The sequence below is a fragment of the Mus caroli genome, chromosome 19 (genome assembly GCF_900094665.2).
Source record: "Mus caroli chromosome 19, CAROLI_EIJ_v1.1, whole genome shotgun sequence".
Classification (NCBI taxonomy): domain Eukaryota; kingdom Metazoa; phylum Chordata; class Mammalia; order Rodentia; family Muridae; genus Mus; species Mus caroli.
This window is the reverse complement of record NC_034588.1, coordinates 33,908,795-33,933,574: the sequence shown is the minus strand read 5'-3', so window position 1 is coordinate 33,933,574 and position 24,780 is coordinate 33,908,795. Positions and strand designations below refer to the sequence as shown.

General features: G+C 45.3%; 1 protein-coding gene across 4 annotated transcripts in view; it reads left to right on the top strand.

The window, feature by feature from the left end:
• Positions 1 to 1,230: 1,230 nt before the first annotated feature.
• Ide (insulin degrading enzyme) overlaps positions 1,231 to 24,780 on the top strand; it is a 97,056-nt gene continuing 73,506 nt past the window's right edge. The window contains exons 1-2 of one of the 4 annotated variants that reach the window (XM_021151956.2): positions 1,630 to 1,689; positions 23,057 to 23,162. Coding sequence is in view for 2 of the 4 variants with exons in the window: in XM_029472379.1 (XP_029328239.1) it covers positions 1,517 to 1,689 (173 nt within the window). In the remaining 2 variants the exon portion in view is untranslated. Of the gene's footprint in view, positions 1,690 to 23,056; positions 23,163 to 24,780 lie in introns of all 4 variants that reach the window. The other 3 variants (XM_029472379.1, XM_021151953.2, XM_021151955.2) reach the window with 3 other exon arrangements.

Below are 24,780 nucleotides of genomic sequence, written 5' to 3'. Positions count from 1 at the left end.
TGAGACAGGGTTTCTCTGTGTAGCCCTGGCTGTCCTGGAACTCACTTTGTAGACCAGGCTGGCCTCGAACTCAGAAATCCGCCTGCCTCTGCCTCCTAAGTGCTGGGATTAAAGGCGTGCGCCACCACGCCCGGCCCTCCTCTTCTTTTTGGTGACAGGGTCTCATATATTTGGCTCAAACTCAGTAAATTGCCAAGGATTATCTTGAACTTATCTTCTCATTTCTGCCTTCCAAGTGTTTGGATTAGAGGCAGGTACTAACACGTAAGGTTTATTGCAGTGTGAGGGGTCCAGCCTAGGGTTCTGTGCATGCTAGCTAGGGAAGCATTATAGCAACTAAGCTCTATCTATCTCCAGCCTCTATGTGTATTTCAATAAATGTTCTGGTTGCTCACTCGGGTCTTGGTAACATTTTTTTGCCCATCTGTATCTCCAGTCCTCCACACACCGTCTTTCATGGCACAGGATATCTCAGAAAGCACCAACTTCCACTGAGTTTTCATTTGTAGCAATAATAGGAGTCAGAATCCGGTGCTTGGCCACACTGTCTGTTACATCAGACACCTAAAAGTAGTTAAGCTCGGAAATCATCCCCTTAAACTATTTCTTAAAGACACCCTCATCTGATCTGTGTAAAATGTAACGGAAATTCTGATTCATAACCACTTTTAGGCTATCTATGGATGCAAAGTACCGAAAAGTCACCAGGGAGGAGAGTCATGTCTTTAAAAAGTAATGATCTTTTGAGGCCAGCCTAGTTTACATAGCCGAGTTCTAGGGCTTCTCAGTGAGAGCCAGTCTCAGGAGGAAAAGAAAAAAGTGACAACCTAGGTCCACTGGCAGTATAAGTAGCAGTACTAGATAGCAGTGGTTTTCTCACTTTGTGCTGGTGTGGGGAGCACACTTGGGAGGTCGGAAACTCAAGGTCATCATTGTCAGTCACATGGGACCCCTTCTCAAAAACAAGTTTCCTGCTCTGGATTTGAAAGTCTATGGACGCCGCCGTGCTTTGCTGAGGCCTGCCCTGGCTTGTGTTCCCCCCCCCAGATCTGAATTGTCCTTACTCTCCCCCCACCCCCCGCAACCCGACAGGTCCCCACGCGTCCGTGCTTCCGCAGTCCACGTTCCTTCCGCGCTCCTGGAGGAGCCCGCGGGCCTAGCGCCCGCAGCGGATACGTTTCTGTAAGGCAGCCCCCAGGGAGGACTTGGTTCCATCACCTGCTGGGCCGCCATCCTGCCTGGGGACCTACCGCTTTGTGGCCCCTAATCACGCCGAGGCCAGGAAACCCTCGGCCTCAACGGTGCGCCACCCTGGAGCCCGGCCCGGCCCGGCCCCTGCTGGCCTAGGAAGGACTGGTCGCCGGGCCTCGGAGGCTCCGGTGCCGAGACGACGACCCACCTGCCAGCTAGTCGGGGCCAAGGCTGCGGCCGTCCCCTCCCGCCCGGCTCCACGTAAAACCCGGAGCGGAGATCGTTCCCCGGCTCCCTAGAGGCGGCGCGGCGCGGCGGACTGGGCATGCGCAATGCGCAGGGCCGGCTTCCCAGCGCCAAAAGGAAGCGTTCGCCGAGATCGCAGCGGCTGCGCCGGGGTATGCGGAACGGGCTCGTGTGGCTGCTGCACCCCGCGCTGCCCGGCACCTTGCGCTCCATCCTCGGCGCCCGCCCGCCGCCCGCGAAGCGACTGTGTGGGTAAGCTCCCCGCCAGCGCCCGGGCCCACGCGGCCCGCGGGTCACCGTGGTGGTGGTGCTGTGCTGCTGCAAAGTGGTGATTCAGCACTTAGCGCCGCCGCCGCCCCTCACGCTGCCAGTCCGGCCCGCCGGGTGCGTGGATGTCCACGCCGAGGCCGCCCCGGGGGACCGGGGAGGGCTGGGCCTGGCGGGGAGGGCGGACGGGGACGGTGTCCACGGATAGCTAGGAGAACGCCACAAGTGCAGCGGAGCGCGGGGCCGCCAGAGGCAGCCTGGCCGCTCCGGGAGCTGCGCACTCCGGCTGTCCGCCGTGAGCAGCCCGCCACCTGAGGCCGGCCCCGGGTGCCATGAGGTCAGGGGGGTCCGGTGAGTCGTGGGAGACCGCTTCTCACCCCACCTCGCTGTCCCCGCGGGGACCAAGTTTGCTGGACTAGGGCAGTGAGCGTTGGGAACTGGAAAAGTTTGCCTGCCTCGTCGGGAGTGAGCAGACCGGGAGGGACTGGGGAGCCGAAAGATACCTTGGAATCCCGCACAGCATCTGCCTTGTTTCACACCTAAAACAACACAGGCTCAGAGAGATTTTAGTGATTTCTCCTACAGTTGCAGAGGTTATGGCAAACCCCAAGTTTAGAATGTATGTTTTTGCAGAGAGTGGCGTGCTCCCTCTACTCTGCTCTGCTATGTATACAACACATTTTCAGTCCGTAATAAAAGGATAAAGTGCTTTTTTTCTGTGAATCAAGAGAGATAGGCAGTATTATCTTGCTCTACTTAGATCATTGACCCCACCCCATCCCCCTCCCCGGTTTTACTAACATTTAGGACCGCTGAATGTGCTTTGGGCTTTGTCCCTATGTGATCTGCCTTCTAAGCAATGTTGATTTGGCTGGAACCATTTGACAAGCGATGAGCTTGACAGTGGGCAGGATGGGCAGTGTGAGGCAGAGGTGGGTCAGGCGATCTAGATTGACCTTTGGAGGAATGGCCGAGGTCACGTAATCTGGGCGAGTGTCCAGGCCAGGTGTGCTGATAGTTTGTCCGGAGGACGGAGAATGGATTAGTTGAAGCTTGAAAGAATTTCCCTGGGGGGAATTAAGAAGGCACAAATGCTGTATAATGCTATCCTGGGCCTTTAGTTGTAGTTGGGATCTCCTGCCCCCAGAATCTTTGGATAATAATGAATATTCTAGGGGGTGTCTCATTATTTTCAAACTGGAGGCAGACCTGGCCATGCACAGGCAGGTAATGTAATCTGAAGTTCCTTGGGAGACTGAGGCAAGAGAATTGCAACTCACGGCCTGCAGAGGGAGTTCTAGGGAGAACCTAGGGAGATTCTCTTTAAAAATCAAAAATAAGGACCAGAGAGATGGCCCAGCCATTAAGAACACTGACTGCATTTCCAGAGGTCCTGAATTCAATTCCCAGCAACCACATGGTGGCTCACAACCATCTGCAGCGAGATCTGATGCCCTCTACTGGTGCATCTGAAGAGAGTGACTTTACTCACACATAAAATAAATAAATCTTTTTAAAAGGCCTTGAAATTAAAACAAAAACAAAAAACAGGGCTGGGATATAGCCCAATAGTAGAGCTCTTGCTTTTCTCACTGTGTGTGAAGCCCTGGCTTCAATCCCCAGTACTCCTTGCCCTCCTCAAAAAAAAAAACAAAACAAAACGGGGAAAAAAAAAACCCCAAAATGTGACTTGAGGATGGGACTTGTGATCTAATGAAACTGGAAGGGTTGGAGATTAGATGTAAAGATCTGTGTCGGGAGGAGAGACCGGAAGCAGAGAAACGTGCCTGCTGGCCTTAGTAAACTTTACTGCTTGGGCTGTGAAGGTTTTAAACAGAGTTATTAAGAGAGGCTGTAGCAGTGGAATTTATGGAACTTGTTTTCCCTCCCTTTATCTCCTACTACACCATAAAATCCATTACAGTGTGGGGAAAAAAATCCCTGGGAGCAGAGAGAAGGGGGTGTACTAACCACAGGTAAGGTGTCTCCCCAGCGTCCTATGCTCTGGGAAGTATGTGGACAGGCGTTACTATGCATGCCTTTAGAATTAAAAAAAATGGAGGCAAATGATTATTGTATAGTTTAGGCTGGTTTTGAACTTGGGATCCTCTTGTCTCAACCCTGAGTGATGGATTCTAGAGAACTTCCATTTTTTCCATTTTTTTTTAAAGATTTATTTATTGATTATATGTAAGTACACTGTAGCTGTCTTCAGACACTCCAGAAGAGGGAGTCAGATCTCTTTACAGATGGTTGTGAGCCACCATGTGGTTGCTGGGATTTGAACTCTGGACCTTCGGAAGAGCAGTCGGGTGCTCTTACCCACTGAGCCATCTCACCAGCCCCCTTTTTTTTTAAAGACAGAGGACCTCATGTAGTCCAAGGTAACCTTGACTTCCCTACCCTGCTGAGGATCACAGGATTCCTGATCCTCCTGCCTCCATCTTCAGGTTCTGGACTACCATCCGTGGTTGCTGTTCTAGAACATGAAGGAACCGGAACTGGGTGGGTTTTAACAAATGAGCTCCTTCCCAGCCGTGTTAGTGATTGTGAGACCTACATAGCCCTTGCTAGTGTGGAACTTGGAACTTTCACATAAGCCAGGCTTGCATTAAGTTTGTAGTGATCTTGATTCTTCTGGAGTTACAGCCATGCTCTCATGCTGAGGGGCATCTGTTTTAAGTTTTATAGAGCTAGGCGGTTTGTACATTCTACCTTTTCCTTCTGCCATTAACTAGTTAATTATTATTTTGTTGTTTTGAGACAGGGCCCTACTATGAAGGCACAGAGATCCTCCCTGAGGCTGGAGAGATGGCTCAGAGGTTAAGAGCACTTGTTCTTGTAGAGGGTCCAGGTTCTAGTCTCAGCACCCACAGAGTGGTTCACAGCCACCCACAACTCCAGTTCCACGGGATCTGATGCCTTCTTGTGGCCTCCAAGAAAATCAGGCACACTACATGTAGGCAAAGCACACGTAAAATAAGATGAATAAATTGAATAAAAATTATTCAATTATTCTAAGCACACCTCACCCACTTTAGTTTTTATTTGATTTATTAGGTCCCAACTATTTTTGAACATTTACTTTTACTTCTTAAAATTTAAGATTTAATTTTATCTTATGTGCATGAGTATTTTGCCTGCATACATGCCCACAAAGGCCAGAAGAGGGTCCTGGATCCCATGGAATAGGAGATATGGATGGTTATAAGTTGCCGAAGTTGCCATGTGGTGTTAGGAAATCAGACTTAGGTCCTCTGCAAGAGCAACAAGTACTCTTAATAATGGCTGGGCCATCTTTCCAATCTCTTTCTGTGTGTGTGTGTGTGTGTGTGTCTGTCTGTCTGAATGAATGAATGAATGAATCTCTGTGTGTCTCTGTGTGAGTGTATGTGTGCTTTTGCACATAATTACAGGAAGGCTCATGGAGGGCAGAAGAGGGGTCAAATCCCCTTGAGTTTCAGACAGGTGGTTTGTAAGCTGCCAGACGTTGGTACTGGGAATTGACCTCAGGTCCTTTGGAAGAACAGCAAGTACTCTTAACTAGTGAGACACCATGTGGTTGTTGTTATTTATTATATATGAGTACACTGTAACTGTCTACAGAAACACTAGAAGAGGGCATCAGATCCCATTACAGATGGTTGTGAGCCACTGTGTGGTTGCTGGGATTTGAACTCAGGACCTCTGGAAGATTGGTCAGTGCTCTTAACCACTGAGCCATCTTGCCAGGCCTCAATGTATTTATTCTTGAGACAAGGCCTCTTGAAGCCCAGGCTATGTTTTTCCTGCCTCTACCTCTCGACTGGGAGATTAACCGTAGGCGTGCACCAGTATGTCTAGGCTTTGTGCATTTTACTGATGGGTTTTCTCCTACTGCTGTTGTCAGATGCATCAGAGCTTCAAGATAAGGATCTCAGAGAAGGAAATTTAGAAGACTCAAAACTTAATGCATGAGGTCAACTGCCCAGAAAAGCTATATATAAAAATGACTGACTGAAGCTATGGAAAATTCAGTCCTAATCAAAGGGATCAGAGCATAGTTTTAGGAAGGGAACAGTTAATGTCTGAAGCTGCCATATATTCCGGTCTTTGTTTTATTTCATTTAAAAAATGTTATTGTATGTGGGTAAGTATTTTGCCTGCATGTATGTATGTGCATAACATGTGTGCCTGGTACTCATGGTCAGAAGAGGGTGTCAGATCCCCTGGAACTGGAGTCACAGAAGCTTGTGTGCAGGGAATTGAACCTGGGTCCTCTGAAAGAGCAGCCAGTGCTCTTAACTTACTGAGCCATCTTTTTAGTCCTACATTCAGATCTTAAGGAAGTTAGTTTTACTGTAGATAGTCAAAAGAATGCTTTCACAGAGTCAGCCATCCGGGAGAAGAGGTGAGCACCTGTTACAACCCATTAACAAAGAGATGTGTAAGATCGTTCATTTAAAAAATAGTCCATTGAGATGAGATGGCTTATTAGGTAAAGGTGCAGGTTGCCAAGCCTGACAAGGAGTTTGATCTTAGAACCCACATAGTAGGCGAAAGCCAACCTCTCCACAAGTGTCATGGCACACACATGCATGGACATATCCACACACAAAATAATTAATGTAAACCCAAATACTTTAAACAGATAAAATGAATAAATAAAAGGTAGTTCTCTGTACAGCTGTAGTGGCTATTGGGGCTATAGAATTTCTGTCCTTGGCAACCTCTGGGGACAGAACATTAGTCAACTTTGCTACTGCCTCTGTTTCCTGATTCTCTGTTCCATACGCTTGGGCAACAACAGTGTACCCCCCTAGATTGACTGCCTATTATGCTATTCAGACCTTTTAGGGCTGGGGGGTATAGCTCAGTCAGTGGTAAAGTGCTTGCCTCTCATGCACAAAGTCTTGGGAAATGATTCGGGTTTCTAAACCAGTTTTAACTAAACAAATGCCTTTTAATAGTTTAAAAGGACAGGGTAGTGGGCTGGAGAGATGGCTCAGGGGTTAAGAGCACTGACTGTTCTTCCAGAGGTTTTGATCTTCTTTTTGCCCTTGGGTATCCTCAACACCAGCCTGCAAAATAAGTTATGTCCTGCTCATCTGCCTCAGAAATGAGGATACATACCAATCTTACCACTGTGTAGGGTGTGAGTGGAGTCCTTTGTACGAGTTTCATAAGCATTGCTTTCCTTTATGCTTTACTGCTTGTAGTTGAGATTTCCTAGACACATACCCAGAGAATCCGTTTATCTTCCAGCCAGGCTGCCGGGGCAAGAATGCTTTATTTCCGTAGTGGTAGGTTTCCTAGGAGTGTTAGACCCTGGAGCCATGACTAGGGCCTTTAGTTGGCTTGCCTTCAGTCTGGCCATACTGTTTTCTGTTTGTTTGGCCATTATTTATGTTCATTAATTGAACCTCTGTACTGTTTTGATTGCCCACTGTGCTCACTGTGTAAGGACTGCAGATAATCAGCCTTAAATCCTGTCACCACCCAAGGAGCTCTCAGTCATAAATAGTGGATAATTACATTCCTTTGCCTCTGATATTTGATTAATTGTTGCTTCTAATTTATTTAGAAAAATACATGGTTTTCCCCCCTAAAATCATATCTGTTACCTTTCTTTCAAAGTAGAACTCATAAAATTCTTTTCAGATGTTTACATATGTGTGGTTGTGTGTATGTTTATAGGTCAGAGGGCAACTGTATGGAGTTGATGCTCTCCTTTTACCTTTATATGGGGTTCCAGAAATCAAACTTAGGTCCTTGGGCTGTTGTATCAAGCACTTTCACCCCCGAGCTATCTAGCCGACCCCACAAAACTCCCTCTCCCTTCTTTTGTTTTTGTTTTTTGTTTTGTTTTCAAGGCAGGTTTTTGTTTTTTTTTTTTTTTTTTTAAGGCAGGTTTTTTTTTTTTTTTTTTTTTTTTTTTTTGGTAGGATTGGCTGTCCTAGAATTCACACTGTAGACCAGGCTGTCCCTGAACTCAGACATCCACTTGCTCTGCCTCTGCCTCTGGGATTAAAGGCATGCTACCTGGCTAAACTCTTCATTTAAAAAAAAAAATATTATTTTTACTTTAATTTCAGTATTTGTTAGTTTGCTTGTTTATTTTTGAGACAGGGTCTTACTACGTAGCTCTAGCTCTCCTGGAACTCACTATGTAGACCAGGCTGGCCTTGAATTTATAGAGCTCCTCCTGCCCCTGGCTCCCAAGTGCTGCCACCATGCCTCGTATTTTCATTTTTAACTCTATGTCTATATGTGCGTATGTATATGTTCATGTGAGTGTGGTGCCTTTGGAGGCCAGAATAGGGTGTTGGGTCTCCTCCGTGCTGGAGTTCAGAGCTGCTGGGGTGCAATGGCATATGTCTGTAATCTCTGTACTTGAGAGGCAGAGGCAAGGAGATCAGGAGTTAGAGGGTTGTGTGAGATATAAGTGAGACCTGTGTCTAAATAAATAAGCTAAAATAGAAACTTTACTCGTCTCCAAAGAACTGCTTCTCCCCTTCTTGGTCTATTAAAAGTGTGTCTGTATTTTTAAAAAAAAATAGTTTTGGTACCATACAAAGAGTGAGTTTTTGTTTGTTTGTTTGTTTTTTTGTTTTTTGACAGATTATCTAATTCTATGCCCCAGTCTGGCCTACAGTTCACCGTGTAGCTCAGGCTAATCTCAGATTCACAGTGATGTTCCCCAGCCTCCCAAGGGCTAGGTTATAGGTCTAATCCATAGCTCCCGGTTTACATGAACTTTTATAGTGACGGAGCAAAAGAAAGCCACAGATCGGTGCAGTTAACAAATGCATTGAGCTATCAGGCAGGGTGTAGGCTGTGATGTTATCCTTAGCTTTTGGGTTGATGGAAGCTGGTGGTACTGATACGTGCCAAAGGTTTTACTGATAGTGATCAGGTGTTAATCAGACATACGCGTGGATGACTGCTAAGAGGACTACAGGCAGGCCAAGGTAGTTTTGGCTTTCTGTCTTCAACATTCCAAGTCCCCAAACTGCTTGTTCTGATAAGTCAGTTCAGAACAGGTTTGTATTTCAGGTTGCAGTCTGACTCCCTATAAACTGGTCCCTGTCGTCGGATTAATCCCCTTACCGTGACACGTTCCCTGAGCCATTGTGTTCTTTAGATATCACCAGTGGTTCTGCACTAACTCAGAATAAAAATTTCCCCCTGCTATGTGGCATAGGGGCTGGCGTTGAAATCGAGATCCTCCTGCCTCAGACACCAGAGTGCTAGCGTTACAGGCATTTATTATTATGGCCCACTCTGATCCTAACTACTTTTTTTAAAAAAAGATTTATTTATTCATTTACTTTATGTATATGAGTACACTGTAGCTGTGCAGATGCTTGTGAACCATCATGTGGTTGCTGGGAATTGAACTCAGAACCCCTGCTCGCTCCAAGATTTATTTATTGTTATATGTAAGTACACTGTAGCTGCCTTCAGACATATCAGAAGAGGGAGTCAGATCTTATTACGGATGGTTGTGAGCCACCATGTGGTTGCTGGGATTTGAACTCAGGACCTTCAGAAGAGCAGTCAGTGCTCTTAACTGTTGAACTATCTCTCCGGCCCCTTAACTCCCCACTAGCCCTGCTTTTTTTTGAGTTAGTGTTTTGCCAGGTAGCACAGGCTGACTTGAGAATGCCCTGTGTCCTTCCTTCCTCCCAGGATTATAGGTGTGAAGCCACATGCCCAATGCAAGTTCAGACATTTCTGTGGGTTTTTTGTTGTTAGTTTTAAGACAGGGTCTCGTGTATCCCAAGCAGTCCTCAAGCTCTCTGTATAGTTGAGGCTGACTTTGAACTTCTGATCTTCCATCTTCTAGGATTACAGATTCACACCACCACACAAGCATGAGCCGTCAAGCTTGGTTTGTGTGGTGCTAGGAATTGATTCCAGGACTTCACACGTAGGCCAGCTTGTTACCAACTGAGCTACATCTCCACTCTCTAGTCATACTTAAGCAGTTGGTTGTGTATTGTGTATAAACTGTTCATTTCCAGCTCTGGAATACCCTTTCATTTACTATATGCTGTGTGTGGGAGGGAGCATGCGTGTCAGCGTGCTCACATGGAGGGCGGAGGACGGCTTTGTGGAGCCACCTGCATCACTTCCCCAGTCACCGCGGCAGCATATCAAGCCATCTGGGTACATGAATTCTGTATGGGACGTTACTGATGCTGCTTTGTCCATCATTACAGAAATTCTGTGAGCTAAGCCTGTCGCTACTCTGATCAGGCTTCTGAATTTCAGATTTAGGCAATAAACTTCCCACTCAGCATCTTCTGTGTGTGTATATGTAGTTTCATTAATTTTTATATGTATGGGTGTTTTGCCTGCATGTATTTCTACCCACTGTGTACATGTGTGCATGCCTGGGGCCCACATGTCCAGAAAAGGGTGACAGATCTCTTGGGACTGTAATTACAAATAGTGGTCAGCTACCATGTGGGTACTGGGAATTGAACCCAGGTCTTCTGCAAGAGTAGCTAGTGCTCTTTAACTGCTGAGCCCCTTGATATGGTTTTTGTTTGTTTCTTTGTTTTTGAGACAGGATTTCTCTGTGTGGTCGGTCCTGGCTGTCCTGGAACTCACTCTGTAGACCAGGCTGGCCTCGAACTCAGAAATCCACCTGCCTCTGCCTCCCAAGTGCTGGAACTAAAGGTGTGCGCCACCACTGCCTGCCCTCGATATGTCTTTTTTTTTTTAATTTTTAATATTTTTTTATTATGTATTTTCCTCAATTACATTTCCAATGCTATCCCAAAAGTCCCCCATACCCCCCCTCCTTCCCTACCCACCCATTCCCATTCTTTTGGCCCTGGCGTTCCCCTGTATTGGGGCATATAAAGTTTGCAAGTCCAATGGGCCTCTCTTTCCAGTGATGGCCGACTAGGCCATCTTTNGATACATATGCAGCTAGAGNCAAGAGCTCCGGGGTACTGGTTAGTTCATNATGTTGTTCCNCNTANAGGGTTGCAGATCCNTTTANCTCCTTGGGTACTTTCTCTAGCTTCTCCATTGGGAGCCCTGTGATCCATCCAATAGCTGACTGTGAGCATCCACTTCTGTGTTTGCTAGGCCCCGGCATACCTCGATATGTTTTATGTGTCCACAAACTATCTTGATAACTTTTGTCAGTGTTGCAATTGAACCTAGTTCCCTGTATATGCAAGACAACTGCTCTGAAACTGCCCTACACCACCAGCCCTATCCTCTCCTCTTACACCTCATCTGTTTTACCATACTCCCATCTCTGTCTCCTCCCCTCCACCCCATCTCTGTCTCCTCCTACACCCATCTCTGTCTTTTCCTATACCCCATCTCTGTCTCCTCCTACACCCCATCTCTGTCTCCTCCTGCACCCATCTCTATCTCCTATACCCCATCTCTGTCTCCTCCTACACCCCATCTCTGTCTCCTCCTACACCCATCTCTGTCTTTTCCTATACCCCATCTCTGTCTCCTCCTACACCCCATCTCTGTCTCCTCCTACACCCATCTCTGTCTCCTCCTACACCCCATCTCTGTTTCCTCCTACACACCATCTCTGTCTCCTCCTACACCCCATCTCTGTCTTTTCCTATACCCCATCTCTGTCTCCTCCTACACCCATCTCTGTCTCCTTCTACACCCATCTCTGTCTCCTCCTACACACCATCTCTGTCTCCTCCTGCACCCATCTCTATCTCCTATACCCCATCTCTGTCTCCTCCTATACCCCATCTCTGTCTCCTCCTACACCCCATCTCTGTCTCCTCCTATACCCCATCTCTGTCTCCTCCTACACACCATCTCTGTCTCCTCCTATACCCATCTCTGTCTCCTACACCCATCACTGTCTTCTCCCCTGCACCCCTTCTCTGTCTTTTCCTACACCCCATCTCTATCCCCCAATCCTAACCTCTTCCCACAAAGTCTATCCTTCGGCGCTTTGCTCTACATGCACATATGCCACGGTGAATATCTAGAGGTCAGAGAACAGCTTGAGTGCCAGTCTTTGCCTTTTACTGTGCTTGCGGCCTTTTTGGTTGTTTGCCACTGTGCATTCCAGGCTAGCTTATGAGCTTCCTAGGATTCTCCTGACTTTGTCTTCCATCTCCCCATTAGGATTTGAACTCAGGTTCTCATGTTTGTACGGCGAGCACTTTACCCACAGAGCTGTTGCCCCAGCCCTGATTGTGTATTTTTTTAAAAAAAATAAGTTTATTTTGGTTGTTTGTTTTCTTGCAATACTGGACGTTGATTCTAGGACCTTGAACATGCTAGGCCTGTTCTCTACTGCTGATTTCATCCCTTGCCTTCTCCAACTTGTTTAAGCTGACAATTTACCCATCCTTGACTTTTTTTTTAAATCCTTTATCCACTCAGCATGTTCATCCTATTTTGATCATTCTTTCTGCTGCCGTCACCTACATTGTACTGTCACTCAGACTAGTAGAATAGCCTCTTCACCGCTCTCATTATGTCGGAACTTGTCTCTACACAAGTCTTGCCACCCACTATAGCATCATCTTTTGAAATGTAAACTTACTTCATCTCTTAATTACAAAAAGTTTTCAGTTGTGACATCGTCTCTACAACACCCAAGAAGACCCTGTGGAATCTGTCCTGACTTTTTGTCTAGCTCTGCTGATAGCACTCTTCTACCTGTGACATGAGGGATGGTTTTACTGAGAACATAGAATTTGAGCCGTAAAATTTGGAATGAATGGGGTAGACTTGGAGATATACAGCATGGGATTAGCAAAGACTAAAAGAAGCAGGAGAACTCATAATATCATTAAGAGACAGTAAGATTTTTATCCCATATACTTTTCCGTGATGACATGACATATGGATGGGTTTTTTTGGTGGTTTGTTTTTGTTTTGTTTGTTTTTTGTTTTGGTTTTTCGAGTCAGGGTTTCTCTGTATAGTCCTGGCTGTCCTGGAACTCACTCTGTAGACCAGGCTGGCCTCGAACTCAAAAATCCACCTGCCTCTGCCTCCCAAGTGCTGGGATCAAAGGCGTGTGCCACCACACCCGGCATGGATGTTTTTAGATGATTAATCTCCCTTGTTTTTAGAAACCCAATTTGGAATTCAAGTAGACATCAAAGTGATGCAGATAGAGGGTAGGGAACATATCTTAGTTAGTGGAGGGCTGCCTATCATGTATGAAGCCATGAGTTTGATTCCTGGAACTGGGGTGGGACAGGGTCAGGGATGGATAAACATGAGCGGAGCTAGCTGGATGCAGTGGCACACACCTGTAGTCCCAGCTGCTTTGATAGATGAGGCGTGAGTTCAGGAATTGTAGGCTGGTGTGGGCTGCATAGACACTGACACACAAACACACAGGATTCTAAAAGGCTAGGATAAAGAGACTCATTAGATGATGTGTGAGAGGAGATCTTGCAGCCTATAATGACTGGTTAGGCATGGAGGGGTGGAGCCCAAGGTCTTAGAATTAATGACTGTAAGATAAGTGCTGTGTGAGGCTAGATTAGGAGGGACAGTCAGAGTAGAGAAGACTGGAGATTGAGCTGCAGACTGGAAGAAGGCCATCTAGGTGAGATGTTGGTCCTGCCTGGCAGGTAGCTGTTTTTCTTAAGGCATGCCAACAAGAGAACAGGTTAGTCAGGTACTGCAGCGGAGCACAGTGGCAGTCTTGTAGGCAACTGGCTTTTGCCTTCAGGAAGGTGGGTGGCACGGGGCTTCTCAGGCTAGTGGACAGGACTAAACAGTTCTTAATCACCTAGGAAGGGAAATAAAATGGAGGTCCAGTTCACACGTAGATAGCAGGGGAAGGACTTAACTAAAAGCTCGAAGTTAGATTAGTAAGTGCTGAACAACTGCCAAAGTCTCTTTAATTCCCACTGCTTAAGGGTCAGATGACCTCTATGTAGGTGAAACAGATCCAGCTGTAAGATCCTTGTAATGTTGAGCATGAAGGTTTAGTGGTCAATGTTTATTGAGGGCCTTTTATACATTATACATTTCCACATGTTATTTAGTTGCCCCAAGAGTTCTTTGGGAAAGTAGTGCTGTTAACCCTCCTTTTCTTTACGAAGAGGTTGATGCTCAAAGGGGTTAGATTGTTCAGTGATACATAAGAAGTGGCTCAGCCAGATGTGAGTTCGGCTGGGCTCATTTAAGTGCCTCAGGAATTAGCTGTTATTACATCACTTCCCTGAAGGCAGCTTCACATCTTTGATAGAGGTGGGGAAATCCGATCAGGGAGGTTGTTTGGGAAAGGATCTACATAGATGAGTCTGAAGCAATTGATAGTCAAGGGGAATACTAGCTAGAACCATTGACATATGACTGGACTTTGCTGAACCTGTCTAAGCTGGTTTCTTAGATTGGGTATAGAGTTGAGAATATGGGTGTGCATGGTTCTACAGGAAAAATGGAGAGATGGAGAGGGTACATGATCTTGAGGAATGCTGTTTAGAGATAAAGAGGAAATGAATTTGGAGAGCTTGGGAGTTCAGAGTACAGATGTAGGCTTAGATTTTTGTTTGTTTGTTTGTTTGTTTGTTTTTCGAGACAGGGTTTCTCTGTATAGCCCTGGCTGTCCTGGAGCTCACTTTGTAGACCAGGCTGGCCTTGAACTCAGAAATCCGCCTGCCTCTGCCTCCCGAGTGCTGGGATTAAAGGCGTGCACCACCATGCTGGCTAGATTTTTTTTTTAAACCACTTTAATAAGGGTTCTTAAGCCCTTCAACCTCCCTTCTAGCCCACCAACCAAAAATAGGAGAGAAAGATGGTTAATAGAACAAAGGAGGTGTGGACCTGTTAGAAGTAGTTCTTTAGGGACAATACCAGTCTTTATTGTCAAGATATCAGCAATCCAGTCCAAAATTCTAAACACGAATCAGTAGCAGCAGCTCTCTTCAGAAGAAGCTGTGAGGCTCTACCGCGTCAGCACGAGTCTGGAAGCAGCTGGAACGCCAGGAGAAGTTCTTTGGCTCGTTTCTTTCTTTTCTCCATGAAGTCACGACAAGCTAAGATCAGTGAAGTGTTGCAAGGTGAACCAATGCAAGAATGTCGTCAGTTCACTGTCTGTTGGGTTCTATTCATACTCTTTCAAGACATCGCGCACATCTTCTCAAGTGTCTGCTTCAGCCAAACATCCTCTCATCAGACAGCATCTAGAAAAATATCGCATAACACAACTGAGTCTCCAAAGGAACCAGACAGAAGATGCCAGCAGAAGTTGAATGGTAGATGTGCTCAGTCAGCAGGGTCTGGGCGAGACATAGGATATTGAGAAAAGATAGAAGACCATTCTGTTGGTCATCAGCAGACAGCAAAGGATAGAAAGCAAGTTTCATGGGGTCTGACACAGCCATTCTGAAAAACAAAAAATGAGATTTATTAACTTTTGAAAAATCAGATATCTGGGAAAGAGTAGGCTTGAACATAAACAGGGAGGATAAGGGAAGAAGCTAGAGGAGAAGACAAGCCTGGGCGAAATAATGGGAACCTTGGAGGAGTAGACAGGGGGCAAGAAGTAAAGCTGGCAGTATTCCATCCTGGGCTTGGTGACAGGCGCCTGGAATCCCAGCAGTTAGGAATTAGGAGGTCAGGAGTTTGAGGGTAGGCTAGCCTGGCCTACACGAGACTATATCCGAAACAAACTAGAGGGAGGAAGAGGGAGACGTAGTGAGTGAGGCCTTTCTAAAGATTTCTGCATCCTGCCATTTTTCTATCTGCTGTTGTATATTCTAGCTTCCAAGGTGCTAATAAGTATTTCTAAGGAGTGCTACCAGGCTTCAATAATGAGCACTGGGCTTGATCTGCTCAGTTCATAGGATACCTGGCTTTAGGACATTTCTGTTTGGGCAGGTGCTCAGAAGGAGCAAGGGTCACCTCTAGTCTATCCCCAGTACCTAGCCCAGTCCTTAGCACGTGTGTGCATCTATTTGGTATCCAAATCTGTCTGTCTGGGGTCCTGACTTCATCCATATTGGGTTGTTCCTAAAGATTTTTGCTTGCTTGCTTCCTTCCTTTCTTTATTATTTTTTTGCTTTATTTTTAGTGAGTCAGAATCTTCCTATGTACTTAATGTGTAGCCCAGGCTAACTTTCAAACCTGAAGTCCTCCTGACTCAGCCTTCCCAATACTGGGGTTATGGGTGTAGGCCACATGTATCTTGTATTGGACATTTCCCAGGGGTGCTCGCTCACCAGGTTCAGGGTCATTGGAAGAGTTACAGTGCTGGCCCCTCATTCACACAGTTGTCTCGTTGGTCAGCTGCTTTTCTGCTACCTCTGGGTTTTATCTGGGTTCCAGAACCACAGTCTGACTTGCTTGTGGCAAGACTTCAGGATGTTGGAAAGTTGCTGAGTCTGGGATGCCAAGATATTTTTGTCTCTGAAGTCACTGAACACACAGTTGGGTCAGGTGGATTGAGGTTTTGACCTTGGCTTTTAATCTGATCATTGACTTCTTTAAGTTCTCCTATGCAGAGGCAGGTGGTTTTTCTTTGGGATTGGTAAACGACTCCCCTGGTGTTCTGAGTGAGTGTATTCCGCAGAGGAAGGAGAGTGAGAGGCACCAGGTGACATTTACAAGGCTGTGTAATTTGTATAGGCCTGTAAACTTTGGGCTTGGTCAACAGTTAGTCCCTAGAATATGATGCTCCGGGTCACACAAGGCTTTGGGGGAAAAGCTGGACGGATAAATTTGTGTTGTTGAGTAGGAGGAAGGAAAAATAAGAGATGGACTGTAAGAAAGACCGAGTCCTTTGAAGACTTTTTTCACTGTGGCAAAAGAGTGAGCCCAGGGTCAAGTACTGTGTCACTGAGCTGTGGCCCAGCCACGAAGTAAGTTTTTAGAATGGTGACATATGTTTCAAAATTGCTAAGAAAGTAAAATTCAAATGTTTTTGCCACAAAATAATAAAAATATGAGGTAATGGATGTGGTAATTCATTTAATTATTCCACGGTGTATGCAAATGTGAAAATAACACATTGCAGCTATTAGATATATAAATTACATCTCAACTTGAAAATAGCAGAACAACAAAAAGCAAAAGACAGGGAAGGAAGAAAAAGAAAAGTAGCTTTGGTGTGCTTCTGCCACTCAAACCTCAAGTCTTCCTTAGATTCCCAGTTGCCACAGTTGTCTCATTTCTTAGAGATCCTAAGTGAAGATGCTCAGCTCAGAGTTCGTGTTGTCTTTTGTGGATCTTTTTAGTCTCAGACAAGAGTAGTCCCCACAGTCTTCATTTACCTTTTAAAACCTTGACTCTGGAGTTCATACACCTTGTAGAATGTCCCTAGTTTGGGTTTACATATTTCTCCTGGTGATTACATGTAGGTGTTCCAGCTTCTGAGAGTCTGCCACAGGGTTGAGACCAATGTTCTTTTTTTTTTTTTTTTTTTTGGTTTTTCGAGACAGGGTTTCTCTGTATAGCCCTGGCTGTCCTGGAGCTCACTTTGTAGACCAGGCTGGCCTCGAACTCAGAAATCCGCCTGCCTCTGCCTCCCGAGTGCTGGGATTAAAGGCGTGCGCCACCACCCCTGGCTGATACCAGTGTTCTTATTGTGTGCCAGCAAATGGTATCTGGAGTTCACTGGTCTCTTTACTGACTTTGATCAATTTCACAGTTCATCCTAGCCTTCTTTCTTATTTTTTTCCCTTTGTTACTTTTTGGGAAAGTACTTTAAAACTATTTAATACATATTTTAAAACTAAAAATGTGTTTTATCTATTTATTTTTTTTAAAGACTTATTTATTTTTTTTTGTATATATGAGTACACTGTAGCTTTACAGATGATTGTGAGCCATCATGTGGTTGCTGGGAATTGAACTCAGGACCTCTGATCGCTCCAGCCCCACTTGCTCCAGCCCAAAGATTTATTTATTATTATATATAAGTACACGGTAGCTGTCTTCAGATACACCAGAAGAGGGCGTCAGATCTCGTTATGGATGGTTGTGAATCACCGTGTGGTTGCTGGGATTTGAACTCAGGACCTTCAGAAGAGCAGTCAGTGCTCTTAACTGCTGAGCTACCTCTCCAGTCTCCATTTGTTTATTTTTGAGACACAGTCTCAATATGTAGCCCAGGCTGGCTACACGCGTGTGTGTGTGTGTGTGTGTGTGTGTGTATGTGTGTGTGTGTGTGTGTGTGTGTATGTGTGTGTGTCTGGTGTGTGTCTGGTGTGTGTCCTTGCCTGAGTTCCTGTGTGGAGGCCAAAGGTGATGTTGCTTAACTGCTCATCAGCTTACTCTTTTAAAAGACAGAGTCTCTCACTTAATATGGAGCTGGCTGGCCAGAGAGCTCCAGGGATCCACCTGTGATCACCCGTACCCTGCCCCTGTGATCACCTGCACCTGTGATCACCTGCACCCTGCACCCAGCACTAGGGCTTAGATGAGTGCTGCATCTAAAGGTTTGAACTCAGGTCCTTGTGCTTCCACAGCAGGCACTTGATCTACTAAACATTTATAAATCAAGCCCCTGCTCTTGACTTATGATCATGTTTGTGTGCAGTGTTTATGTGTGTGCATGTGTCTCTGTGTGTGTGTGTGTGTGTGTATGTGTGTGTAGTGTGGAGACTGGAGGTGACCATGTCTACCTGTGTTGCTCTTCATCTGACTATTTGAAAGGGGATCTCTCATTGACTTTGAAGATCACACACTCCCCAAGCTTAGCTGGGCAGCTCCAAGAGTCCTCCTCTCTGCTCTCCAGTACTAGGATTATAGGTGCTACCATGTCCAGTGTTTTCAAGTGGCTGCTCGGGATCTGAACTCAGGCTCTTGTGCTTGCATGGCGAACACTTTATCCACTGAGATGTCTCTCCGGATCCTCATCGCGGTTTCTGCCTAGGCTTATGTCGCCCTGGCTAGTGCCAGACTGGCTGTGTACTGAATGACCTTGAGCTCCTGATCCTTCTGCCTGTGCCTCCCGAGGGCTTCAATTACAGCTTGCCGCTGTGCCCGGCGAGTTTTAATTCCTTACTATCATTGTTCAGTGTAGCACTCAAATTGTTCAAAATCTGGGCATTGGTAATCTGAATGCTAGCTTCTGTCCTTTGAAAGTCTAATCATTCTGTTAGCACTTTATCATCTTTTGGTCCCCAAGGTGTTCCAGGTTTATTTGTCTTATTCTAGTCGTGGAGTCAACCATTTCTTCAAGGAGCCATGGCTTCTTTTAGTGGAGAAACTAAAATTAGAAAGAGGTTCATGGTGCTGCAGGCACACTTGGCTATTTAGGGAGGGAACAATCAGAGCCCAGATAAATATACATATAAATAGGCATCTAATATGTGGATGAGGTAAATGTATATACTTATGTGCATATGTATACACATTCAAGAAACACATACAGACATGTTTACATCTCTATTTACTTCTGTATCTGTGTTATGTATTGAAAGCTACAGTTCATACAGACAGTGTCAGTGAATTACAAGGTTAATTTTGGCTTTCATTCTTTGCATATTTGTAACTCTTCCCTGATTGAGAGGGTCACAGTCCTTGTTGTCCTACATGCCCCTCCCTCATTGACTGTACCCCGCCTCACTGTGACCAACACCTATCTTGTCACTGCTGGCACATCCTGTGGAGGTGCTCCTCAGACTCTTGGCACTGCACCGCTGGTGATGGATTGGCCTGTTTATTCATAACCTTTGAACTTGGCCGACATTTGTATTCTCGCAGGTTCTCCTTAGTCACCTCTGCACCTGACTCAAGCTTTGTCTCTCCTCCCGGGATGCAGAGGTGGGGTGCTGTCCTTGTCCCACTGAGGGATACAGATGTTATAAGGCTCAAGTTCCTTGTTTTAAACACTCTTAAAGTTGAAAATAGAGCTCGGGACAAGTCCTTATCTCTGTAATCCAGGGAGCAGACTGAAGAAGAAAGGGATGGGAAGGCTGGAAACAGTTGCATCTTGCTTCTTTTCTCTGTTAATTAGCCTTGTTGTGAGATGGACAGTCAAAGGGGGCAGAAATAAGTTCGGTTTGGAGCCTATAAATTTAGTGAGCAGAGAATAGTGCCCTCAGGTCCAGTGAGCTCGACTTCGCAGAGAATATACACAAAGAGCAGAGGCGACTTGCTCTCCTGTTCCCTATAAGTAGCCATCCTTCTAGAACTGTGTAGTCTGTAGGTAAGTTCAGTTAGTCTCGTGGTTAAGAACATGGCTCTTGGTGTGAGGATGTGGATTTGGTTACTAAAGCCTGTACGGCTCTAACCAAAAACCTTCCCTGAGGACTTATTTCCCGGGATCTATCTAATGGTTCGAATGTATACCCTTAAAAAGCATGTGTGCTGTACCAGATCCTGAGTGGCATCTGGAAGGGTCAGTTGGTACCTGCTTCTAAGGGGTCTGTGCACCGTTTTAAGGTCCACCCTGTATTCAGGCCCTAGAGTGTGCATCTCAAGACGAGGTTCCTTCTTTTTCCTCTTTCCTTCATGGTCAGCTTTCTTCCTTCTCAGTTAAGCCTTTTCTGGTTTAGGTGTAGGTAGGTAGGTAGATTGGCGTTTATGAGAGTTTACTCATTTTGATGAGACTGTCTCCTGGTCCTCGGTTTATAGACCAGGTTGTAATGGTTCTCCTTATTTTTGAGGACGATAAAGCAGAGCTGGGAAGGATAGTCTTTCATCCTCATACTGCTGACATTTTCAGCCGAGATAATCCCTTACTGTGGGAGCCGTCACGTGCACTACAGGATACTTAGCAGCCCCCCGGCCTCGGCACTCTTCATTTGTGACAGTCAAAAATGTCTCCAAACATTGCCAGATACCCCTGGGAGGGGGTGAAATTGTCGACTGCTGAAAACTCCGGCTGATAAAGTATTGCCTCACTGATAGCAATTACACAGGAATGATTGGTTACCTGCTTTCTCGATAGTCTACCCAATGTTTTTGACCTCTGGAGATGACAGGATACAGTTGGAATTTGCACAAGCCTGCAGTAAGAATGCCAGTAATAACACAGTGGTTACTGAGGCAGACTGTGTCATCTCACCCTTATAGGACCACAATAACAAAGATGATTCTAATAATAAGGCTGCCATTTGTACCTGCCTTGTATGAGCCAGGCCTACTGATGGTTACTTAAATGTACTTTACTGGAGTAAACCTGTAAAATCTGCCCAAGTCCGATGCAGGCTGCCCCTGCCGATTTAATAATCCAGGTGAGCATTTCACTTGATTCTTGATGAGGTGAGAAAGTCCAATTCCCAAAGTGTCTGCAGTATTCCAGATAGGAGACAAAGAGATCATTTGTTAGCGATGAAATATAAGTACTAAAGCAGGCTAAAAGTGGTCAGTGTATTTTTTTTAACCATGCGTTACAGCCAGGGTGTATGTAGTATTCAGAGGAGCCCCCCGGGATCCACCCTCTGTACAGAACGTGAGTTTATGATTTGCTTTCTGTGGAGGCCTGTCCTAGAGAACCAGTTACAGGGCAATACTGACTTGCATTTATCCTTAGGAACTGGGATATCAGTCTGTTACCTGCCTTTGCCCTTTGGGGTTCATAGAACACATGTAAGAAAGATAATCCATGTATACATGTTAAGTTACACATGAAGAAACTCACTCTGTAGATCAGGCTGGCCTCGAAATCAGAGACCCACCTGCCTCTGCCTCTCGAGCGAGCGAGCGCTGGGCTTAAAGGTGTGCGCCGCCACTGCCTGGCTGAATATTTATACTTCAAATCCTGATGGTCTGAACTAAAGGTTTTACTTTATGTGTACGAGTGTTTTGCTTGCTGAGTGTATGTTTGTGCACTGCATGAGCACCCGGTGCCTACAGAAGCCAGGAGAGGGTGTCAGATACCTTGGAACTGGAATTACAGACAATTGTAAGCGCCATGTGGGCTCTGAGAACTGAGCCCTGGTCCCCTGAAAGAGCAGCAAGCACTCCTAACAGCTGAGCTATCCCTCTAGCATCTACAGGTTGAACGATTTAAGGAGAGAATTTAATAAAAGTGTTATCATTTGGGAAGCTTGAAAAATGGCTTAGTCAGTAAAGTGATTGCTCTGTTGGCAGGCATGGGACCTGAACTCTGATCCCTTGCACCCAAGGATAGCACCTGTCTCTTATCCCAGCACTGTCAGGACTGTGGAGATAGGCCGATCCCTGGAGCTCACTGGGCATCCATCCAGCTGAATTGATGATCACCAGGTTCAGTAGAAGACCATCTCATTAAGTGATAACAACAACAGCAACAACAACAGTAATAATGATAATAATAATTATAATGGTTTGGCTTTTACTTTTTGTTGCATGTAGTGCTTGCCGCTTAATTGTTTTTAGAGACTATCAAGGCCTTTTGTTTTGTTTTGTTTTTTTTTTGTGGTATAGTAATTAAACCTAAGGCTTTGCACATTCTAGATGAATACTCTACAACTGAGCTATATCCCACCCTTATTTTTAAATCTTTGCTTAGAGTTTAAGTAATTCCTAAAGGCTAGTTTTTGAAACATGAGTGACAATGAGTTCAAATATTTAGTTTTCCTTATTTGTCTTTGGTGTCCATGCTTTTCTTTCTAACTTTCTATCTGTCTATCTGTCTATCTATCTATCTATCTATCTATTTATCTATCTATCTATGTGAGTACACTGTAGCTGTACAGGTTGCTGGGATTTGAACTCAGGACTTTTGGAAGAGCATTCAGTGCTCTTACCCGCTGAGCCATCTCGCCAGACTATGCTGTTCTTATATAGGCCTCCTTGCCTTTTAACAATTGTTATTGTTGTTGGAATAGGGTCTCACTATGCTGATTCTGGCTGTCCTAGAACTTTCTATGTAGATGAGGCTGGCTTCAAACTCAGAGATCCATCTGCCTTTGCCTCTGGAGCAACTACTGGGATTAAAGGCGTATGCCACCATGCCTAGCTGCCCGCCCCCATAAAGATCTTCCTGTGTACCCTGGGCTGGCCTTAAACTCATGATCCTCCTGTGCCAGCCTTTGGTGCAGTGGTTCCAGGCCTATGCCACCAGACCAAGCTCAGTTGGGTTTCTTCTTTCTTGTGTTCAAGATGGCATCAGCAGAAGTAGTTGTCACAGGACGCGGCAGAAAGGGTTTGAGTAATTGTCACCATCATTAGGCTAGTAATGTCTTGGCCTTCTTGATTAGAACACTGTTAAGGTCTGCAGAGTGCCTTTTGATGATTAGTATTTATGTTAATATCTGATTTTAAAAATTTTACTGTGTTTTAGGATGTTTTCAAAAGGACTTTTGATTGAACTGAATGTAATACGTATATAACATGGTGTGGTGTTGTAAACTGAACATACCTGTATAACCAGTGCGTGAGCAGAAAGACTTCCTTGTGTTCCTTGTAATTACTGTGCCTCCCCAAGGTAATGGCCTTCCCACTGATTTGTTTTTGTGCTAGATACACATGAAGTTGTGCGGCACTTATTCCTGAATGCAGCCTCTTCCACTCGACCTCATAGCGTGAGGCATGCACGGCCTTGTTGTTGTGCTTTGGTCTGTCCTTGGTATGTATTAGTCATTTGTGTGATTGAACCCTCAGTATTTCTCTATAGTCCCTAGGCATCATCAGCTGTAGTTTGGGGTATTCTATATAGTGCTCCTATAATAATACTATGTTATCTCAACATTAAAATTGTTAGGTCACAGTGTCAACAGTATTATTTAGTGACAGTTTTTGGTTGTCCGCCTCTCTTCCCTGCCCTCTCCTGCCCTCCCCTCCCTTCTTCTCTCCTCCTCTCTCTTCTTTTTCAGCCAGGGTCTCACTCTGTAGTCCAGGCCAGTCGTGAACATGTGGCAGTCCTCCCCTCCCCCCATACTCTGGAGGGCTGAAATTATAGGAGTGAACCTCCATGCTTTTAGTAACCATTTTGAAGAAGACTGTATGAGTTTGTGTTCCCGTAGCGCTGTATGAGTTCTGGTGCCCTGTGTGGCTTCTCAGATACTTGATATTTGCTGTCATTTTCTTCTATTCCATCCTGGTAGCTAGTTATGCAGTGGAATTTTAGAGAGTCTGTGGGAAGAATTAGCTTAAAATTTGGAGCTCCTTGCAGCATTAACCTGCCACATCAACCTCTGCCATCACCAAAGCCTTAATGATTACCCCTTGATGCAGTAGGGCTCCCCTGTGTGGGACAAGCAGAACCTGCACTCAGAATTGGCAAACACTTCTGGAGAAGATGTATGGAGATGGTCTCTAGTGCCTCCACACCCCTTCAACATATGTACAAGTGTGGTTTTGTGATTTATGGTGACCGTTTGTAGTTGAAGCTATGTCAGTTTGTCACGATCCACTGTATTCTCTTCAGGGTGGAAGTTATCATTAGATTCTTGGTATTTTCTTTTCTTTTTTTTCCCGTGGGAGGTTTATTGGGTGAGAATACAGAGGGAAGAGGGAAGAGCTTGCTTGGTATTTTCTTCTTGGCCCAGTCCCGTTACTTTTTTTTTTTTTTCCCTTCTCTAATATGTTTGTTTGTTTGTTTGTTGTTTGTTTCATTTTGTTTTGTCTCTTGCTTTAGTTGGACTGTTTAGAATTCCAAGCACAGGGCTGATCAGAACTGGCATCCTGCCGTGGGCAGAGGGCACTGCACTATTTCTGTATCACATGAGATTGTTGCTCTTGTTTTTGTAAATGTTCTTTTTCAGATGAAGAAATGGCTTTTTAAAAAAGATTTATTTACTTATTATATGTGAGTACACTGTAGCTGTCTTCAGACACTCCAGAAGAGGGTGTCAGATCTCTTTACCATTTGGTTGCTGGGAATTGAACTCAGGACCTTTGGAAGAGCAGTCAGTGCTCCTACCGGCTAAGCCATCTCTCCAGCCCGAAATGTCTTTTTTAAAAAAACTCTCATTATGTATCTGTGTGTATCTTGAGTCTGGATTTGTGTTTGTGAGTACTGAGTACTGTGCACTTGGAGACCAGAAGAAGGTGTGGCATCCCTTGGGACTGGAGTTTCAGTTAGTTAGGAACGGCCCAGCATCAGTGTGGCGGAACATCAGGTCCTCTGCAAGGGCACTATGCCCTCTTAACCACCGAGCCAGCTCTCCAACCCCTACTGACTTCCTGGTAAAAATCACTGTTGGTTTCATATAGTTAAATTTTTTTTTTTTTTTTTTTTTTTT